The 22,704-nt window shown below is 39.5% G+C and overlaps 1 protein-coding gene across 3 annotated transcripts in view; it reads right to left on the reverse strand.

Annotated features, from left to right (window-relative positions):
- Window positions 1-312: 312 nt before the first annotated feature.
- Window positions 313-22,704, reverse strand: part of FAM120C (family with sequence similarity 120C) — a 131,017-nt gene continuing 108,625 nt past the window's right edge. The window contains exons 11-17 of one of the 3 annotated variants that reach the window (XM_043457765.1): window positions 17,067-17,181; window positions 15,095-15,304; window positions 13,658-13,859; window positions 9,200-9,338; window positions 8,760-8,817; window positions 7,278-7,329; window positions 5,106-5,232 (exon numbers count right to left, since the gene is read on the reverse strand). In XM_043457765.1, coding sequence (XP_043313700.1) covers window positions 7,285-7,329; window positions 8,760-8,817; window positions 9,200-9,338; window positions 13,658-13,859; window positions 15,095-15,304; window positions 17,067-17,181 — 769 coding nt within the window. In that variant the 3' untranslated portion in view covers window positions 5,106-5,232; window positions 7,278-7,284. Of the gene's footprint in view, window positions 5,233-7,277; window positions 7,330-8,759; window positions 8,818-9,199; window positions 9,339-13,657; window positions 13,860-15,094; window positions 15,305-17,066; window positions 17,182-22,704 lie in introns of all 3 variants that reach the window. The other 2 variants (XM_043457764.1, XM_043457766.1) reach the window with 2 other exon arrangements.

Raw genomic sequence — 22,704 nt, forward strand, 5'->3', positions numbered from 1 at the left:
GACAATTGAGTAGAAGGTAGTGTCACTCATGGAGAGAAGCAGGCTTTGGAAGAGAAGATAGGCTTAGTTTGGAAATGTGAAGTCAAAGGTGCCTTTAGAACATCCAAATAAAGAAGTTCAGTAGGAAACTATATATGCCCTTCCTTTTAATGATTCTTGTACTGGCTCTCATGCCCTAATGTTCAACTACAAACAGATTCTTAAGTCTTTGTGTAACACTTCTGAATTGAGACAAGTATAACCTCCATTTACAGAAAAAAGTCCAGAAATGGGAGAAGAAATTAAACTTCACACACCCAAAATTATTTCACATTTTTTAACTAAAAGAATAGACTTTTATTAAGCACTGTAAGTTTCTTTCCATCAGCATTAACAGAACACCAGACCAATTTCCATCACAGAACAACTCCTGAGACATTTTCATTCCTTTCTGAAACACTTTCCTTAACTCCTGCAGTTTCCCCTAAGAAGCATCCATTCAAACTTACATTAATAAACTATGGAGCTTTTGTGGTGAGGTGGGCCAAAAAAGGCAGGGAATTTGGAAGAGAAATACATATTATCCATCCACTAAACACACTGTCAAGAGCACAGGAGAAGAGATATTAACACAGGAAAAAACAATGAAAGATTTTACTTTTGTCAATAACATCATTTATTTCAGGGAGCACTAAAAATCAATGAATCCTTGTAGTTAAAGTTTCTTTACCTAGTATGTTATTCTAGAAATAGAATAGAATAAAATAAAAGGTGGATGAGGAAGTGTCTTCTGGGAAGTAACTAAAATTAAGTCATCAGCTTTGGCAGGGTTATGAAAGATTAATAAAAACTGAAATGTGTAATTTGTTTCATTTACATGAAAATCCACTAGTCATCAGTTACTACCAACACGGACAAAGAGAGCATCTATAAAAAAGTACAAGGGCAATGTCAAAAGCTGCAGTGGGCACCCTAGCACAGGGGGTATTTTATTTTGCTTTTACCTTGGAAAAAATGTTTTGTAAAAAAAAATATGAAGTTTTCTTAGAACAGCAAAATAACCTCTGACAATCCTGAAGATAATTAGCAGTAATAGGGGAATAGGTACACTGAACTCTACCTGCACCAGCAGACTATAGCAATAAGCTAAGGGAAAAGAAAATGGAAAGTCAAATAAAAGAAGGTGCCAAAGTCACAAGAGGGAGAAAAATATAGGGTGACACACAATAGAACAGTGGGAACTTACCCCCCAAAACCCCAAGCATATTTGGGAAATATGCATTAGGAACTGAACAAGTAGAATGATTAAACCTTAGTAGAATTAACTAGCTATTTTAAACTGTGGTCTACTTGTACTGTCATTTTGATGTGGGGTGGGGAGTCTTAAATGTTGAAAGGGTAGCACTGACATGCTTACAGAAGCCTTCTAAGGTTCCAGTGGACTGGATCTCTATAGCCAAGCAGTTAATTCCACATTCTTTCTACCCTACATAAACATTCATTCCCCACGCCCCTTCTTAACCACCCTCTCTAATGCCTTACATGACTGTTTTTCTCAGTGATTAAAACAAGTTAATGTGACTTGGCCAACGATGCCAGGAAATCAAGATGCAGACAAAAATCAAATGTCACTAGCCAAAGCAAGTGCCATGTCTTGGGTTTTAAAGTCTACCCAAAGTCCTACTGGCTTAGAATGAAAATGGTACAAGTGAGCAGAAGTTTATCAGGCCTGGTCCAGACTAGACTGGCTACTGAATAAAGGTGGGAGTTATAGGCTGACCCCAAGATACACCAGCAGAAATCAAGAACTGCAAGTCCTTGAGGATCTGTGGCTGTATATATCCAGGGTGCTTTTGCTTATTATGGCCCTACAAAGTAAAGGGGTCATTTCTGGGGGTTCCTAAATGATGTATGACTTTGTTCAAGAAAGGCCACATCATAGTCAGAAATTGAACCTCAAATGAAGGATGACAGTCTCTTCAAGTGGTACTCACAACAAAGAGCAGACTCAGTTCCCTAATTTGAAAGAAATTAGAAAAAGTTGATCTTGAAACTAGAAAAAGTTAATCTTTCAGTGATAAACCTTAGTCTTTCTGACTTCTAAATTGTATGTCTTGGCAGATAAAATATAGGACTATGACCCTTTATAGTTCTTTCTTGTAACCTTACAAATCCAAAATTCTGAAACTAAATAAAAATCGAAGCTGGAAGTGAGTCACTTGTTTCATCCTGGGCCAGGCTAGGAGAAAGTAGAGGTGTGTGGAAGGGAGAAAAGCAAGCCTTTTGGCAAACTGGAATCATCCCTGTCAAACAGTAGTTTTACTTCTCACAGTGAATGCCTACCAAATAATAAATCTTCTTAATGCTGTGAGAGTTAACAATACTGTCATTTGATCATATCAAATAGATTCAAGATTCACAGAAACAGCAACTGAAGAAAATACGTTTCCATATAACTCCAAGTACTTCCTAATAGAAAATGGAGCTAGCTAGCTAGTTAACATAGCTCGGTGATTCTGGTTACTTTTAGAGCTCCAAAGGACTCCTCCCTCTGTGGTTCCAGAAAAAAATTTCCAAGTCATGTAAGTTCGCTACTAAATCCTTCTCTTGCTGGACACAGAAGTCCTAGCCGTCAAGATGTTGTAAAAGATTGGGCAAGCTAGGAGAGGAGCGGGGAAAACTAGGGGAGCCAATTCCATAGAGGAAGCTTTTGTACACTTTATTATTGGTTACATTTGCCTGGGTATGCATTCTTGTCATCCTGCTCTGGTTTATGTAAGAAGTGTCTGGGTAAGGGAAGAGGCATTCTAGACCTCCCCACCTCTGCAAACTGTGGGTTCTCTTAAACTGGGCCAGACTAGGATAAAACAGTCTGAGGCATCTTCAATCTTTCATGATGATACACTCATTGTAAGTGGGCAGTAAGCAAACAGCTTTCTGGTTGTCTGGAAAAATGTCACCAAGGACCTGCTCTGGGTTAAGGTGTGTGAGGTTTTTTAAAAAGAGAGAGGACCCTGCTAGAAGTCTAGTCAGTTGTGTTCCTGTAGAAATGGTACGTCTTGGGCAAGAATATTATAAAGCCCAAAAGGAGGTGTATGAGGCTAGAAGCCTCAATTTCTGAATGAAGACACATGCTAATCTGTTGCAAGCCATGTTCCCGTCCCTCATACTTAGGCTGCTGAGGAGGGAAACTGGAAGTGCAAGTCTGTCTCAAGAGTATCTCTCGCAAAGAGGAACATATTCTTTGTCCTGGGCAGATTCTGATCTTACTTGGGGGCCGGGAACTTTTCATAGAACACCCCTGTTGGCCCAGGCCAGAGTCCTCTGAAGTCTTCCTTGCAAAGCAAATGAAAAGATCCAGTAGTCAAAATGTCAATGAATAAATGAAACAATCTAGGCATGTAAAATCAAATTGTCGGTTTCCTCACACTTCCCTACCTGCTCTCCTTCAGGGATTCATGGCAATCAATTCTAGCCTAAGGCCAGTTTGATCCTAGAGTTTCAGATGAGATTTCCCCAAACTGGCTGCAAGCCCTGGTAATTACCTTCCATCCCCTTTCTCTTTCCCAACCAGGCTGGCTGCTCCTTCATAAGAAAACGCCCAACTCTTCCCAATCCTACTCCAACCTCCTGTTTTTACGATAGGGGATGTGAGGACTCTGATCAAGATTAAGCTTGTGACAACCCAACTGTTTGTTGTTCTGAACAGGCAATCTCTGGAAAGTACTTTTTGTCTGCTTAGAGAAGCCCATCTTCTCGTAATTGTGATGGGCTATGACTTAGTAAGGATTTTTAAAATGTGGTCTTCTGAAACCCACCACTCCATAGCAGTGGAAGCATTTCTGGGAAATTCAGTAAATCTTCTGGGACATCATCATGTATGTGTGTGCATGTATATAAATATATATATACAACATATATATATTTATATATACATACATACACATATATTAATATATATATATATAAAATATGTATAGATAAATAGATCTGTCTCTTTATATAAAGGGTATGTGTATGCATATAGATACACACATTCATATATACATCCACCCAAACATCCGTACACAGACACAGACACAGACATACACACAGACACACACACACACACACACACACACACACACACACACACACACACAGTCTTTTGAGTTCCCTTTAGAACATCATTTCATTACATTGATTCCCCCCCTTGCAGGGAGTGGGAAGCAGGGAGTGGGTGAACTGCACCACATCTTCTATTTTACAAATAATGCTTTAGTTCAGAGGCAGGAAAAATCTGCCCAGTACTTTTTCGACTCACTTGAATCCCCCAGTACAAAGGCCATTGGTAGTTATTTTAAGTGTATAAAATTAAAAAAAGAATAAAAAAAATAAAATAACCAATACTACCTCACTTCCCTGAAAACATCTACCTATCTGATTGTCAGGCCAGAGCTAGAGGCGGTAGTACAAATCCCTGGCATAGGTGAGTGGGGAAAAGAGTTAGAAGGATGTGGATACTGATTATGTACGAAGGCCCTACCAGTTCATAAAGAAAAAACGAAGTTAGGAAGCCATAGGTAGCTGTATCCACCATCCCATGGGTTTTGTAAATGAACATCATAATAAAGACTCAGAAAACCAAAGCTAGACCTTTTCTGTAGGTCCTTACATGATGATACCCAATAGTCTGTTACGTGATGATACCCAATAGTCTGTGCCTTAATGGCCTCCCAGGGGAGGTAAAGAGAATATTGGCACTATATATTCAATTTGAGAATAGGAACTAGTCTTGTTGCCATTCATATTTGATCAGAGCTTCTCTAGAAACAGACTGCTGAGTCTGGAAGCCCAGAAAAAGACAGGGAAGGGGAAAAGATGGATATGAAAGAACACCCCCATCAAAATCCTGAACAAAACTAGGGTAAGCATTTCATGTCTTCCTCTAACTTAGGCCTAAAATCAGAGAAGTATAGGTTTTCCCCTCTTCCTGATCTGCTGAAGCCATCTTCTTGCTTGTTACTCCTCTTTCTGTTGTGTCACAGTTCCTAGCTTTTGCTCTTGTAAGCGGCTCTTCTCGCCATTCTTCCCGGGGAAGTACCGGTTACCGTTATTACACACACTGCTGTCTCTGGATAAGGCACACTGTGATGGATGTGGAAGATGATCATTCTTCTCTTCCTTGATCAATGTGCCACTGTTTCCATCTACCTGTGAGCGAGACCGACCTTGTTGAGGCTCCAGGGATTTAGAAACTCCATCTGAAAAGCTCTGTCAAAAACAGAGATAGTCAGTAGGAATGGTAATCCCAAAACTGGCTGATCCTTCCCAAGCATGTTGATAAGCTAGCCTGTGGAAACTGCTTCAGTTCTTCAAAAACACCAGAAAGCCCAACGTTTGTTAGCACCTAGTACACTCTGACACTGTCTGGAGAACTTAGGGTGACAACAAAAGGATCTAACTCGAATCTAATGGCAATGACAACAACACAATAACGGCCCAGCTACTATTTACCAAGTTTTACAATGTATTTTTTCAAATGCCAAAAGGGACCTGATATGGTAGATATTATGACATCCCATTTACAGATGAGGAAGCTGAGGCTCAAAAAGATTAAAGTAACTTGCTCAAGGAGATACAAGTAGAAAGTAGTGGGGCCAGGATTCCACTCCAGGTCAGTCAGCCTCTCAAGTTTATTCTCTTAACTTCCATGCAACGCTGTCCAATATCGACAGCTGGGTTTGTAAATGAAAGGAAAAGAAAATGAACAATAAGATCTATGTGCAATATTTCACAGAATCTTTCATAACTAAAAACAATCACTTGGTTTTAGTTTCAGCAATGGTAACTGCTCCTGAAATGCTAATGTCATGAACTGCATGACCTTGAAGTGCAGAACTGGCTCCCAATGAGTATTATTAGGAATAATAAGAGTTTCTGATTATTAAGTGGTTGGGCATGCCAGGTATTCTGATGCTGGTTTCACAGATAAGACAAATGAGGCTCAAAAAAGTAAAATGACTTGCTCAAGGTCATTGGCAAGCTCAGACTTGCATCAAGTCTGTTTGATCCCAAAGACATTGTTCTTTCCACTGACGCAATACATAATGGAAATCTAATGCCCACTGAATATGTGGTCATTATAGATAATAACTACTAATTTTGTTGAGCACTTCCCATGTACCAGGTTCTATGTTAAATACTTCACATGTATTATCTCATTTAACACTCAGAATAATTCTGAGGTAGATGCCAATTCTTCCATTTTTACAGATGAGGGAACTAGGGCAGAGAGAGGGTAAGTAACTTGCCCAAAGTTACAAAACTGGTAAGTGGCACTGCCAGATTCAAAGCTAGATCATTTGTCTCCAATACCTATACAACATAGAGGTTACTGTGAAGTGCTTCTCAAGAACCTGAAGATAAGATGAAACTAGCAATGGAAGGAATTAGCCATGTGAGTCAACAAAGAAATAAAAATGTAACAAATAAGGGACTGATGAATTTGAGAATACACAAAACTCCACTGACCTAGGAATAATCTCATGAAGATAGAACTGTAATGGAAGATTTAATAAACTGGAACAGTTAATTATCTCAGATGGGAAGATGCCTTAGCTACAAACAAAGTCAATGTAAGGATTTCCTTGGCCAGGCTATCTCTAGAGTAGATAACAGTACCCCAAGAAATCTTAACTAAGAGGAATTTAAGATCATCTATTATCCCTTTTTTCCCCCTAGTTTCCCCATCTAGAAGAGAATAACAGTATATGACAGAGGATGAGATGGTTGGATGGTATCACCGACTCGATGGACATGAGTTTGAGTAAGCTCCAGGAGTTGGTAATGCACAGGGAAGCCTGGCGTGTTGCATGCAGTCCATGGGGCTGCAGAGTCTGACACAACTGAGTGACTGAACTGAATAGTATATATTAACTAGATATCAAATAGTATCCATAAAGCATAGAGAATAATATTATCTATTTCATAGGTTCATATAAGGATTCAATGACACACACCATGTAAAGCATGGTGGTGTCCGGCATGCTGTAAGAACTCAATAATTGCTAGCTAATATTACTGTTCTGATTCCACACCCTCAGGCAAACTTCTGATACCATGGCCTCCTTGGCAGCTTGCTCTTAGAGAAAGAAAGCTCTGATTAGACATGGTTAAGAGCATGCATACAAGAGTCAGGCAAGGCCTAGGTCTGAATCTTGTCTAACAATTACAGTTGTTATACTGTATCAGAATTAGCACAGTACAGGGTTTTGGAATCAGTCAGCTCAAGCTAGAATGCCAACTCTAATACTAACTTGATGGTCATTTTGGGCAAGATGCTTCATTCTTCTGAGCCTCAGTTTTCTCCTGTTTAAAATGGAAATAATAAATACATGTATTTATAAGAGGGACTAGGAAAAAGTATACAACATATTGTGATAACTATTTCTTTCCACTGTAAATTAGTACTTTACCTTTCACCTTCTCCCTTCTCGTCCCCTCCCCCACTCCTTTAGCCATATCCACAAAGCTATTTCTGTGATGTTGGTTAATGTGAGCCAACCACTGGAAGATGGATCCACTATGATTGTACCAAAGATATCAAGTTTTTTTTTTTAGATATCAAGTTTTTTAGGCTGTATGCATGTCTACTGATCAGTCCCTGGTGAATTCATCAAGGCTGTACTACCTCATGTATGTGTATGTGTGCTCAGTTGTGTTCGACTCTTTGTGACCCTATGGACTATAGCCCACCAGGCTCCTCTGTCCATGGGATTTTCCAGACAAGAATACTGGAGTGGGTTGCCATTCCCTTCTCCAACCTTATGAGAGGACTATCTTATAGGGTATTACCTTATGGGAGGCTACCTGAGTGATCTGTTTTCCTGCACAGTGCAATCCCTTTTCCCTTACTGAGCAGTTTCTGGAAAAAGCTGAGAAGCTTTGGAAAAACCCAAAGTCACTGCTTTCTGGCTTTGGAGTACATTACAAAATATGTTGTGTAGGGGACTTATCACTGTAGTTTCATGTTGGACTCAAAATAACACTAAAGCAAATTTGTATTCCTTGAGAAAAAATTAGAAAATGGGAGTAACAAGGATGCAATGAGGGCTGGCTGTATATATGAGAGCTGAGCTGGAATTGAGGACTGATGATAAAATTGCCTTGCAGTATGGTCTCATCAATGACCTTTGTGAGGATTAGAAACCACATGTAAAATGTCTAGTAGAGGGCTTTGGAGAAAGCAGGCACTTAAGAAATGATAGTTACTATGCTACGAGGAGCCCAGCAGTCTGAAGCCAGTACAAGATTTTGGATCTCTACAGGGGGATGGGGGACCAGTGAATTTGAAGACCACTGAGTTTCAGACCATTCTGAACCATCAAGAATAAGCAGAATGGCAGTGCCTCCTCCTTTCCCATCATCAGTAAAGGCAAAAGTCCAATTTTCTAAGCATCTCTGGTAGCACCACAGAAACTGAGGTGTGCTGTTGGAATCCCACTGTTAATTTCACGTTGGCCTCTTTATGGTTCATGTAGTAATGCTTTGCTAAATGCAGGTCTTTAGGACACAGTACCAGGTTTCTATTTTGTGGCCTCACTCAGGGAAAAGGATAACACTCTGCAGCCCTGTGGGAACAGCCTGGGCAGGTAACCCTCAACAGACTGCTAGAGAGTAGGCAGATGAAATCAAATGCTGGGAGAAGCTATGAAAGCTCCCAGGTTTCCATGCCTGATCTGATCTCTTGCAAACAAACAAAAACAAGAAGAGGGAGATCATCTCAAAAAGGTACTTACTTGTTTATTTCCTTTTTTGTGTCCTTTGGCTCCTCTACCAGTCTGTTCTTTTCCATGCCTTTAGAAAGTGGAGGGGGAGGGGAAAGTGATCATGAGGAACACATAAAGCCCACACTTCCATTTTCACTTAATTAACTACTCACCTCCACTAGCAAGTTTGACCCTCTTAGGTTAGATGCCTCTCCTCTGTGTTACCAGTGTAAATCTCTGTCACTTCTACGTTATACTGAATTGTCCCATGTCCCAAGTCCTCCTCTAGGGCAAAAACTGTTTCAAGGCAGGGCATTTACTATATGTTTACTGAACTCAACTGAAAACTGGCTTTAAAAATGCAAAGTTAGTTCATGCCGCTTACCTTAATAAAAGGGTTCAATAGCTGGGCATTTTCCCAAGAGCACCTTAATTGACACTAGCTTATACCAACCTGTTCAAACACATACCCCTTTCCTGGCCCACCGACAGAAACCACTTGCATGCCAAAGGAGCCTCGCCCCCTGGAGGATCTGCTGCCAGCCCACTGGCCCACAACCATCCCAGCGATCTCCAGTTTTCCTCCTTGGGGTGGGATTGGATGGAGTCCTAGAAAGAGAGGAACAATGGTAGCAGTGAATGGCAAGTGCAAGGTAGGATAAGAGGTGGAATAAAAGATCCACAGCCCACCTACTCTATGTATTTTTCCATTTCTCTATGATAAAAAGACTGTGATAACAACAAAGGGTCATGGTGGAAGCAAATTTCAGAAGGGGTTGAAAATCTACATGCATCCACTTTAGCAAGTGGGGTGTGCCAGATTCATTTTTCAACTACAGAGCCTATACACTGTAGGCATTCAATATTTGTGGAGAGAGAATGAGGTCTTAAGATCTAGCTATTGGAAAATTATAGGCCAAAACTACCTTTTTAAAGCAGGAAATGAATTTATTTCATGTACACATGTATTTCCAGGAAAAATATCAACAACCTCAGATATGCAGATAACACCACCCTTATGGCAGAGAGTGAAGAAGAACTAAAGAGCTTCTTGATGAAAGTGAAAGAGAAGAGTGAAAAAGTTGTCTTAAAGCTCAACATTCAGAAAACAAAGATCATGGCATCCAGTCCCATCACTTCATGGCAAATAGATGGAGAAACAGTGGAAACAGTGGAATACTTTATTTTTTGGGGCTCCCAAATCACTGCAGATGGTGACTGCAACCATGAAATTAAAAGATGCTTACTACTTGGGAGAAAAGTTATGACCAACGTAGACAGGATATTAAAAAGCAGAGACGTTACTTTGCCAACAAAGGTCCATCTAGTCAAAGCTATGGTTTTTCCAGTAGTCATGTATGGATGTGAGAGCTGGACTATAAAGAAAGCTGAGCGCCAAAGAATTGATGCTTTTGAGCTGTGGTATTGGAGAAGACTCTTGAGAGTCCCTTGGACCGCAAGGAGATCCAACCAGTCCATCCTAAAGGAAATCAATATTCATTGGAAGGACTGATGTTGAAGCTGAAACTCCAATACTTTGGCCACCTGATGCAAAGAACCAACTCATTTGAAAAGACCCTGATGCTGGGAAAGATTAAAGGCGGGAGGAGAAGGGGCGACAGAGGATGAGATGGTTGGATGGCATCACTGACTCAATGGACATGAGTTTGAGTAAACTCTGGGAGTTGGTGATTTACAGAGAGGCTTGGCATGCTGCAGTCCATGGGGTGGCAAACAGTCGGACACGACTGAGCAACTCAACTGAACTGAACTGATACATAAATTTATATACCCTCATGTAACAGACCAAAACTACTTTTGATTCAAATGCATGTCACTACACACTGGAGGATTAGTCAAATAACCAAACAGAACAAAAAATAATGAAACTAAACTAACAGTTTAATGAAGAATTGATGCTTTCGAATTGTGCTGGAGAAGACTCTTGAGGGTCTCTTGGACAGCAAGGAGATCCAACCACTCAATCCTAAAGGAAATCAGTCCTGAATATTCATTGGAAAGACTGATGCTGAAGCTCCAATACTCTGGCCACCTGATGCGAACAGCTAACTCATTGGAAAAGACCCTGATGCTGGGAAAGATTGAGGGCAGAAGAAGGGGAGACAGAATGAGATGGTTGGATGGCATCACTGACTCAATGGACATGAGTTTGAGCAAACTCTGGGGGACAGTGAAGGACAGGGAAGTCTGGTGTGCTGCAATTCATGGGGTCGCAAAGAGCTGGACACAACTTAGCGATTGAACAACAACAAACTAACAGTGATTTATGATTACAAAGTAAGAATAGCAACAGTTGAAAACCAGAACCAATTAAAGACAAGATAGCATGATATCATCTTAAAACAGAAAATTCCAACTCTGTGTGTGAACTCACAAGCAGAGTACAGGTCTGCAATTTGGCACAAAAGAAAGCTTTCATAAAACAGAGAATGCTAGTAAGCCTTTAACTTTATTTTATGGAAAAAACCCAAATATTAATAACTCTTCACTCACTTAGCAGGTTGTTAGCAAAGAGCCCCTCATTTATATAAAAATGGGAGTCTAAGGAACTAGGTGACTAGCCAATCCTAAGAGGGCAAGAAAGACTTGCATTTGGGGGCCACCAGTAATTGGAGACTAGGTTTTATCACTGGGAGCTGGGACAATGGTGAGGACCTTCTGAGAACTTGGCCTTAATTAAAGCTATCTTCTGAGACACAATAAAATCAGCATGTAAAGAATGAGAGCAGGCATCTGTAAAAACATCTTCAAAGGATGGAATGAAGGGCTGGCTCCCTGGTTTGTGAGACCTAGTCATTGCCTGAGTGAACTAACTGAGCAGACATTTACACTGCTCACCTAGGCACATCCTTGAACTAAAACATCCATGCTGAATTTTGTGACCCTTAACTTAAGACAAATTTCGACTTCCAAGCTTTACTATTTTTAAAGTGATGAGCAATACACAACAAACACTTCAACCATACCACTCTCACCCGATCACAGAATCTTGACATTTCATGTTAAAATGCCCCATTAAAATATTGCTTCACCAGGAAAAAAGGTTGTTTGAATTATCAGGATCAGTACCTGACCTACCTAAGCAAGAATGTTTGTTTGTCATTAAGCCACAGTTCAGATATCACCATAATTTATACATACATGTGTGTGTATATATTGTGTTGGTCAAAAGGTTTATTTTTTCCTGTAAGATGGCTCTAGTAGTGCTTAGTTGTCTTTAACTTCATTTGAAACAATTTTGTTAGATTGTATTGTGACAGCTGTCATATCAGCGTGCATTTATTTAAAAAAGAAAGGTAAAAACACAACTGAAATGCAAAAAAAAAAAAAAAAAAGATTTGTGCAGTGTATGGAGAAAGTGCTGTGACCGATCGAACACATCAGAAGTGGTTTAAGAAGTTTTGTACTAGAGATTTCTCACTGAACAATGCGCCAGAGTCAGGTGGACCACTTGAAGTTGATTGGGATCAAATGGAGACATTAATTGAGAACAGTCAATGTTACACCATGTGAGAGATAGCCGATATACTCAAAATATTTAAATCAAATGTTGAAAATCATTTGCACCAGCTTGGTTATGTTCATCGCTTTGATGTTAGGGTTCCACATAAGTTAAGGGGAAACCTTCTTGACTATAATTCTGCTTATGATTCTCTACTTAAACGTAATGAAAACGTTTCATTGTGATGGATAATTAAAAGTGGATACTGGACAATACTGTGGAATGGAAGAGATCATGCAGTAAGTGAAATGAACCACCATCAACCACATCAAAGTTCAGTCTTCATCTGAAAAAGGTGACGTTGTATATATGGTGGGATTGGAAGGGTGTCTTCTATTATGAACTCCTTCTGGGAAACCAAACGATTAATTCCAACAAGTACTGCTCCCAATTAGACCAACTGAAAGCAGCACCCAATAAAAAGCATCCAGAATTAGTCAACAGACAATGCAAAATCTTCCATCAGGATAGTGCAAGACTATATGTTTCTTTGATGATCAGGCAACAACTGTTACAGCTTGGCTGGGAAGTTCTGATTCATCCACCGTATTCACCAGACACCGCACCTTCAGATTTCCATTTATTTTAGTCTTTACAAAATTTTCTTAATGGAAAAAATTTCAATTCCTTGGAAGACTATCAAAGACACCTGGAACTATTCTTTGCAAAAAAAAAAAAAAGTTTTGGGAAGATGGAATTATGAAGTTGCCTGAAAAATGGCAGAAGGTAATGGGACAAAACGATGAATACCTTGTTCAATGAAGTTCATGGTGAAAATGAAAAGACCCTTTTATTTTAACTTTAAAAATGAAGGAACTTTTTGCCTAACCCAGTATATGTATATGTGGATCCACATGTGTGTGTGTGTATTTGCTTTCCTCACTAAAACGCAATCCCAGAGAGGGTACAGACTGTGACTTATTTCTCTCTATGCTTCTGGAAATGTGTTAGATCTACTCTCAGAGTAGAAATGGGTATATCAAGCTATGGTTGTTTGCTGACACTAGTCATTTACTTACTTCCCACTGCTCTTCTTGCAAGCTCCTGTGTACACCTGTCTATGGGGAATGAGTGAGCTAACCAGCAACCATGAAGACCCAGTTCACATGAACTGCAGTTCTCAAAAGTAAACTGTGACTCTTGGTTTCTACATCAGTTATTTCATAAGTCAAAACCTTAGGGACTAATCACTTCCATGGAGAGTAGTCTGGGAAGTCAGTGGGCTTTCTTCCCCAGGCTACACCCCTCCATTTCAATAAGCTACTCTTCAAACCACACTACAGCACAGATGGTAAGTGAGATAAGATGTATATGAAACTGCTGATTCCGTAACTGGCAATAATTACTGGATGGGTTATTATGAAATAGATTGACACTGACAAACACCTTATTTTTAGGTACTGACCTGCAAACCCCCGGCTCCTTCCTTGAGGGGGAGGTGGCATTGGGCCCATGGCTCGGGGGTAAAGTGAAACAGGGTAGAGAGAGGGCACCATGGGAGGCACAAAGGTAGGTGATGGAAGTAGAGAAGGCGGTGGTGGATGGTTCATGTTGACTCCTTCAAGTATGCTCTGTCTCATCTTCTCCACTTTGGTTGCCAGGTCAGTCTTCAAATGAGGAACAGAGTAATAATAGCAGCTGCAATTTTTAAAACTTCTCCTATGTTTCAGGCACAGTATTGGGTGGTCTATGTACAAACTCACAAGTCTATTCCCACGAACAGAATCATGGCCTGGAGTTAAATGGCTCAAGGTAACATACTCAGGGAAGCCTGCCTGACACCAAAGCTCCTACTCTTTGCATGATGCCAAAATACCATCATACTAAGTTCTGACCAAGGGCTTATGAAGCACCTTGATTAGGTCAAGAAAGACAAATACAACAAAGAGTATTTAGTAATGGCCAATCACACAGCCAGCAATAGGCTAGGTTATTTTTTAAGGGGCAGGTAATAGAATTACGTAAAGAGAGAACAAAACTTGACACATACAAACCCTTTTAACCTTCTCCCTCATACTCAGGATCAGAGACCACAATCTCTATCCAGGAGAAGTCCATGCCTCTAGTCAAGAGGTCAGCAAACTTGTTCTGAAAAGGGCCAGATAGGTTTTGTAGGCCATACTGTTTCTGTCACAACTACCTGACTCTGCCATTGTAGTATGAAAGCAGTCATGGACAATATGTGAATGAATGAATGTGGCCATGTTTCAAAAAGTTTTATTGGAATAAAAATTCAAATTAAAAAAAATCTTTCTGTAGTTTGCTGGCCTCTTCTCTAATCTCTCAGCTTATTCCGCACAAATGGACAAAGAAGAAAGTAAGGGCTCCTTTCCCTTGCCTTCTTTCATCTTTCCCAAGTCTTTATTGCAAAAAGTATCCCCTGCTTTTACTCTGCCGTCTATTTTACTACCCACTTCTATTTCCAAACTAGTTTCTTTACAAAAAATATCATTTGAAAAAATGACTTAGTTTTTGTAAGTAAGTGAAATGAAATTCTAAGAATGAGGGGAAAGGTATATAGTATATCTGAGCATTCATTCCATGGGGAAAAAATAACTCAGAGCAAAAAAAAAAAGGAATATGAAAACTTGAAGCCCATTATTAAAAACAAAACAAAACAAAACAAAACACCGCCACCAAAACTCTTCCCAACATGATTTTGTAACATGTACATAGACCCTGGGGCTTTGGGACCATCCTTGACCAAGTTAGGTTAAGGTCAGACACATTCTCCCACTTCTGCTACCTCCTTCCCCAGTGTCTCTGCTCCTTTACCCTTTTCTGCCATTCACTTTCACAGCAGATCACAGTTGATCTTAGTAGCTACCCAACATGCTGGTACCTGGCCATCGCAGAGCTCAACTAGGGATACTCTCTCCCGGCCTGCTTTAATTAGCTTGCTCTGGAACAGCTTGCCATCGAAGTAAATCCAGGGGCAGCAGTGTTCCCAAGGAACTGGCTGGCCACAGGCATCATTGGCAAACAGGGCTGTATCAACTCCGCTCATGAAGAGGGCAGCAAGCTGGATCCCTCGAGCATCCAGTTTCTCAATCTGAAACCACCACAGAGGAAAAACTACCATTAAGAAATTGCTGTTATTGGTTACATTTGCTCTTATTCCTATTTTGCTGATTATTCCAGGTAAATGAGAACATGTTTCTTTTCAATATGGACATTTGAGTACATAAGCAACCTCTATCCATTTCTATCCCTGAGATGGTTTGGAAGATACTCATTACAAAAAAAAAAAATCAACTTTCAAATCTTAAAAAGATACCCACTTGAGATACCAATTTTTCTGCCTGTCAAATAAAAAAAAATTAAAACAAGACAAAAGATCAAAAGAACATCCAATGCTGATGAGGATATGGTGAAATAAACGGCACACTCAAATAAAACTAATGAGCAATGTATATTAAAATTAAGCAATATGTATCATGAACCTTAAAATGGTCACATTTGTTGACTCAGAAATTCTACTTTTAGGAATCTATTCTAAGGAAGTTGAGATGTGAATAAGGCTCTAATACATAAAGATGTTAATTATTACATATAGTAAGTGAAAACTGGAAACCAAATGGCCAAAATAAGAATAATTAAATGATACATCCATATAATAAAATATTTACTAAAAAATTTTAAGACATGCAGGTCCCCTCCTAGGTGTGGTGTGGAGTTGTCAGTACCTGATCTAGTACCAAGCAATATCACATTTACTGTAGAAAGGAACCAACACTGTTTGTCTAAGACTGTTTTCATCTTTTCCTTAGTTGATCTCACGTCAAGATTTTGTAAGTCTTACTAGACTTGATTTTCTTCTAGTTTATACTAGGGTCTCAAAGGACCATGGCTACTTAAGTCACAAGAGGAGTGTCCTGCATTAATACCTAATTGAGTACTGTATACTTAGAACATGCTAGCCACTCTTCTAAGTGTTTTGCATGGATTATTTTATTTAATATCCTCAAAATACTATAAGTAAGGAAACTGAAACTACAGAGGTTAGCAACCTAACGAGCTAAGATTCAAAGCCAAGGCAGCCTGGCTTCAGAGCCTACTCTCTAACCTACTATATTCTATTGCCTTCAGTTATGCTGGATTTACTTGCTTCTTCTTGCTTGACTAGACTTCCCTCTAACACTCAGTAAGTATTATTTTTAAAAAGGAGGGTAGCACAGGGAATTATATCCATTATCTTATAATAGTCTACAATGGAATATAATCTTCAAAAATACCAAATCACTGTGCTAACACCTGAAACTAATGTAATATTGTAAATCAAGTATCGGATTGTGTGCGTGCTCAGTTGTGTCTGACTCTTTGTGACCTGATGGACTGTAGCCCATGGGCTCCTCTGTCCATGGAATTCTCCAGGCAAGAATACTGGAGTAGGTTGCCATTTCCTCCTCCAGAGGAACTTCCCATCCCAAGGATCGAACCTGTGTTCCCTGCACCTCCTGCACTGCAGGTGAATTCTTTTACCACTGAGCCACCAGGGAGAGAAGGTAGACCTTTACTCAAAGACAAACAGGGAACACCAGGATAAGTCCCCTGTAGTATCTTTTGCAAGAGTTGGAAACCTTACTGTGATCTATGGGCCACAACTTACCAGTCTTACACAATATCATTTTTTCTACCCATTCTCACCCATCAGTATGTAAGCAGTGTTGGGTTTATTAATAGACATAAATATTTGGCTAAAGTAAATCAAACATTTACCTGCAGAACTTACTCTTCTTCCCAGCTGCAGGGAAAAAAAAAGATTTAAAATAGAGCTATGAGCTCATAAAATAAATGAGGACAGTTCAAATCACCTTGAGTTCTTGAAGTTGATCTGGTTCATAAAGTTGAGTAGAAACTGCCTGTGCCAGGAAGGTGTCTAGCTCATGGCGATGCAGGATTCGGCCGCCAGGCCACTGAACCATGTATCTAGAAGATAAAAGTATCATTATTAAGTGACAAAAGCTCATTTATTCATTTCACAGACACTTAATAAACTAAGTGTAACCTACCATGGGCTAGATGCTAGCTAGGTTCTGAAATAAAGTAAAAGAATCTCTGCCTTTGGTTACTTCATCTAGATGGTAGAGGAGACAGGCACCATTCATGTTTATAACTGCTGTTAAGTTTATGGCTTCTTTCTTCCTAGCATCTCAAATCTCAGTTTTTTCTCTTTTTCATACTACATATAGAATATTCTATCTTGCTTTTTTCATTCAATATTATAAGAACCTTTCATTCATTAAATACTTGTCAAAAACATGATTTTAAATGACTTCATGTTCCTCATGTGTTTTATCAATTTATATAAATATTCTTATAATATTAGAAATATACTATTCATTTTCTTTAATTATAAAATTACTATGAAGATATTCACATATTTAAATCTCATCTGTATCTCTGATTATTCATTCAAGATAGACTTCTAGAAGTGCTGATCATTTTTATTTTATTAAATTCACCAAACACTGACCTCAAGTATATGCTGGCCCTTTTTTCAGATTTTTAAAATGGACATGTGGCTTTAAGGGTGCAATGTATTTAACACTGCACAATATATTCAACAATGAGAATCTGGAGGTGGTATAACTATATACCTTTATACATTTAGTGGCACAAGTATAGGCACAGGCCCTGCAATTGGAGGGAAAATCCATTCAGGACTGAACAGAGAGGTCCTTGGTGCTGAGAGAATTTCCCCTTGACTTCAGCCTCGAGACAAACCAAGGAGTCTGCCAGTACACAGAAATCACTGAATTCAGGACAAACAGGAGCAATAAGATATGTATTAAGGAATTGGCTCTTGCCAATTACGATTATGGGGGGCCAGTCCTGAAGCGAGCAGGGTTGGCTGGAAGCAGGAAATGTGACAACTCAAGTCTGGGATCTGTAGATTAGAACAGCAGTCTAGAGACAGAATGGTTAATGCTTTCTTCAAAAATTCCCAGTTTTCTAAACAAGTTCCTAGGATGCCTTCTTTAGACAGGGTTGAGTTAATTTTTGTATAATGTGTGAGGTTCAGATTGAAGCATTTGTTTCTTTGGCCTATGGATGTCCGATTGTTCCAGCACATTTGCTGAAAGGCTATCCTTTCTTTCTCCACTGAATTGTTTTTACACTTTTGAGTATACTTGTCTTGTTCATTTCTAGGTTCTTAATTTTGTTCCATTGACCTATGTGCTTATCCCTTTGCAAGTAACTCCAGTCTTGATTATTTTGGCTACAATATTAGGTAGAGTAATTCCTATACTTCTTTTTTGCAAGACTGTTTTAGCTATTTTAAGGGCCTATATATAAATTTACACGTAAATTTTAGAATAAGTTTGTCTTCATTCATAAAAAACCTTGCATTAAGCCCATAGGAATTGTGTTAAATATACAGATCAATTTGAGAACTGACAGCTTTACAATGGTAAGTTCATGAACGTGCCTTCTTTGATTATTTTCATTGCCATGAAGCATAGTGATTCTGAGGTTGGTTCAGTGCTCTGGCATGTATTAGTAGTTTTATTTTACTGAGTAATATTTTATTGATGGACATATCACATCCACTTCCCAGTTAACAGATACTTGAGTTGTTCCTACTTTTTGATTATTATGAATAATATTTCTTTGAATATTCACGTGCAAGTCTGTGTGGACCTATTTTTTCAACAGATACCTAGGAGTGAAATAAATGAGTCATATGATTATTTGTATGGGCTTCCTTGGTGGCTCAGACAGTCAAGAATCTGCCTGCCAATGCAGGTAACCCAGGTTCGATCTCTGGGTTCGGAAGATTCCCTGGAGAAGGGAATGGCAACACACTCCAGTATTCTTGCCTGGAGAATCCCATGGCCAGAGGAGCCTGATGGGCTATAGTCGATGGGGTCACAAGAGTTGGATACAACTGAGTGACTATTTATATATTTATGTTTAACCTGTTAAGAAAATGCCAAACTAATGTCCAAAGTAGCTATACCATTTTAAATTTCCATCAGTGTATGAAGGAATCCCAATTCTCTGCAGCCAGGCCTACATTTGTCATTGTCTTTTTTAAAATTATAATCATTTCAGCTGAGTGAAGTGGTGTTTCATTATGGTTTTAAATTTGCATTTCCTCAATGATTACTGAAGATGAGAATCTTTTCATGTGCTTATATTACAACCCTATATCGTCTCTGGTGAAATGTCTATTTACATCTTTTATTCATTTTTAGACTGAGTTGTCTGTTTTCTTTTTTTTTTTTTTTTTAATTTTTTTTATTAGTTGGAGGCTAATTACTTCACAACATTTCAGTGGGTTTTGTCATACATTGATATGAATCAGCCATAGATTTACACGTATTCCCCATCCCGATCCCCCCTCCCATCTCCCTCTCCACCCGATTCCTCTGGGTCTTCCCAGTGCACCAGGCCCGAACACTTGTCTCATGCATCCCACCTGGGCTGGTGATCTGATTTTCACCATAGATAATATACATGTTTTCGATGCTGTTCTCTCGAAACATCCCACCCTCGCCTTCTCCCACAGAGTCCAAAAGTCTGTTCTGTACATCTGTGTCTCTTTTTCTGTTTTGCATATAGGGTTATCGTTACCATCTTTCCAAATTCCATATATATGTGTTAGTATACTGTAATGTTTCTTTATCTTTCTGGCTTACTTCACTCTGTATGATGGGCTCCAGTTTCATCCATCTCATTAGAACTGATTCAAATGAATTCTTTTTAATGGCTGAGTAATATTCCACGGTGTATATGTACCACAGCTTCCTTATCCATTCATCTGCTGATGGGCATCTAGGTTGCTTCCATGTCCTGGCTATTATAAACAGTGCTGCGATGAACATTGGGGTGCACGTGTCTCTTTCAGATCTGGTTTCCTCAGTGTGTATGCCAGAAGTGGGATTGCTGGGTCATATGGCAGTTCTATTTCCAGTTTTTTAAGAAATCTCCACACTGTTCTCCATAGCGGCTGTACTAGTTTGCATTCCCACCAACAGTGTAAGAGGGTTCCCTTTTCTCCACACCCTCTCCAGCATTTATTGCTTGTAGACTTTTGGATAGCAGCCATCCTGACTGGCGTGTAATGGTACCTCATTGTGGTTTTGATTTGCATTTCTCTAATAATGAGTGATGTTGAGCATCTTTTCATGTGTTTGTTAGCCATCTGTAAGTCTTCTTTGGAGAAATGTCTGTTTAGTTCTTTGGCCCATTTTTTGATTGGGTCGTTTATTTTTCTGGGATTGAGCTGCAGGAGTTGCTTGTATATTTTTGAGATTAATCCTTTGTTTCTTCATTTGCTATTATTTTCTCCCAATCTGAGGACTGTCTTTTCACCTTACTTATAGTTTCCTTTGTAGTGCAAAAGCTTTTAAGTTTCATTAGGTCCCATTTGTTTAGTTTTGCTTTTATTTCCAATATTCTGGGAGGTGGGTCATAGAGGATCTTGCTGTGATTTATGTCGGAGAGTGTTTTGCCTATGTTCTCCTCTAGGAGTTTTATAGTTTCTGGTCTTACATTTAGATCTTTAATCCATTTTGAGTTTATTTTTGTGTATGGTGTTAGAAAGTGTTCTAGTTTCATTCTTTTACAAGTGGTTGACCAGTTTTCCCAGCAACACTTGTTAAAGAGGTTGTCTTTTTTCCATTGTATATCCTTGCCTCCTTTGTCAAAGATAAGGTGTCCATAGGTTCGTGGATTTATCTCTGGGCTTTCTATTCTGTTCCATTGATCTATATTTCTGTCTTTGTGCCAGTACCATACTGTCTTGATGACTGTGGCTTTGTAGTAGAGTCTGAAGTCAGGCAGGTTGATTCCTCCAGTTCCACTCTTCTTTCTCAAGAATACTTTGGCTATTCAAGGTTTTTTGTATTTCCATACAAATTGTGAAATTATTTGTTCTAGTTCTGTGAAAAATACCGTTGGTAGCTGAGCAAGCGTCTTTTAATGTCATGGCTGCAGTCACTGTATACAGTGATTTTGGAGCCCAAGAAAATAAAGTCGGTCCCTGTTTCCATTGTTTCCCCATCCATTTGCCATGAAGTGATGGGACCGGATTCCATGACTTTAGTTTTTTGGATGTTGAGTTTTAAGCCAGCTTTTTCACTCTCTTATTTCACCTTCATCAAGAGGCTCTTTAGTTGCTCTTCACTTTCTGCCATAAGGGTGGTGTCTTCTGCATATCTGAGGTTAATGATATTTCTCCTGGCAATCTTGATTCCAGCTTGAGCTTCATCCAGCCCGGCATCTCACATGATGTATTCTGCACATAAGTTAAATAAGCAGCGTGACAATATATAGCCTTCAAGTACTTTTTTCCCAATTTTGAACCAGTCCATTGTTTCATGTCCAGTTCTAACTGTTGCCTTTTGGCCTGCATACAGGTTTCTCAGGAGGCAGTAAGGTGGTTTGGTAGTCCCATCTCTTTAAGAAATTTCCACATTTTGTTGTGATCCACACAGTAGTTGTGGCTCCTGGACTCTAGAGCACAGGCTCAAAAGTTGGGACCACATGGGATCTTCCCAGATCAGGGATCAAATCTCTGTCTCTTGCACTGGAAGGCAGATTCTTTACCATTGAGTCACCAGGGGAGCTCTAGGATGGCTCTTCTTGGTTGTTCATTTCCCTGATTCCCTCTATAAAACTTCTAGATGCTCTGTCATTCTGCTTGTATCATGGAGTGACCAGCCTCATGTTAATTCCTTAGCATCAACTGTGTTCCAAATAAAGGCAGTCACTTTAGGTAGAAGTATACAGCTCCTCATTCTTATGGCCTGCGTTTTCCCCTAAGAAGAGCTCCTAGTCACTGGACCAGATCTGGGGCTTCTTTTCTCAGAGTGACAAGCGGCATTCTGCAAGTGGGTACTGAGGATGGGGTGATGGGTTGGCAGCCCCTCGTCTTTTTGCTTGACCCTCCCAGTATGGAAACTCCTTCTGACACATGAGCTCAGTGGGAATGATTAGGGACCCAAGTATCGTTGGCATGCTGCCCCTGGATTAGAGCTTCTGCCATGAGTGGAGGCTGGTTAAGTGAGCCTCTTTACCACACCTACTGGGACACAGGGCTGGGGTTGATAAGAACTGGGAGTAATTCTATTCCAGGGTGAAACTATAACTTAAGAATGGGATCTAGGAGGAGAAGGAGTCCTTGTCTTCTAGGCTGTGGTATGCCTGAGGGTTAAATGATTTCAAAAATAATTTTCAGTAGTTAAGTTATAATTTTGCTCAGTATAGGGTTTGCCCTACCCTCTTTACTCTGGAGGTCCCATACCTTGTCTTCCTTTTTGTTTTTCTTGTGGTAAGAGACATATAACATAATATTTATCACTTTAAGAATTTAAGTATACAGTTGAGCAGCATTAAGTACATTCAGATTTTGCTGCTTAGTCACCACTACACACCTGTAGAACTTTCTTCTTCCCAACTTGAATCTTATACCTATTAAACAGTAACTTCCCATTCCACCCT

The sequence above is a fragment of the Cervus canadensis genome, chromosome X, assembly GCF_019320065.1.
Source record: "Cervus canadensis isolate Bull #8, Minnesota chromosome X, ASM1932006v1, whole genome shotgun sequence".
Taxonomy (NCBI): Eukaryota; Metazoa; Chordata; class Mammalia; order Artiodactyla; family Cervidae; genus Cervus; species Cervus canadensis.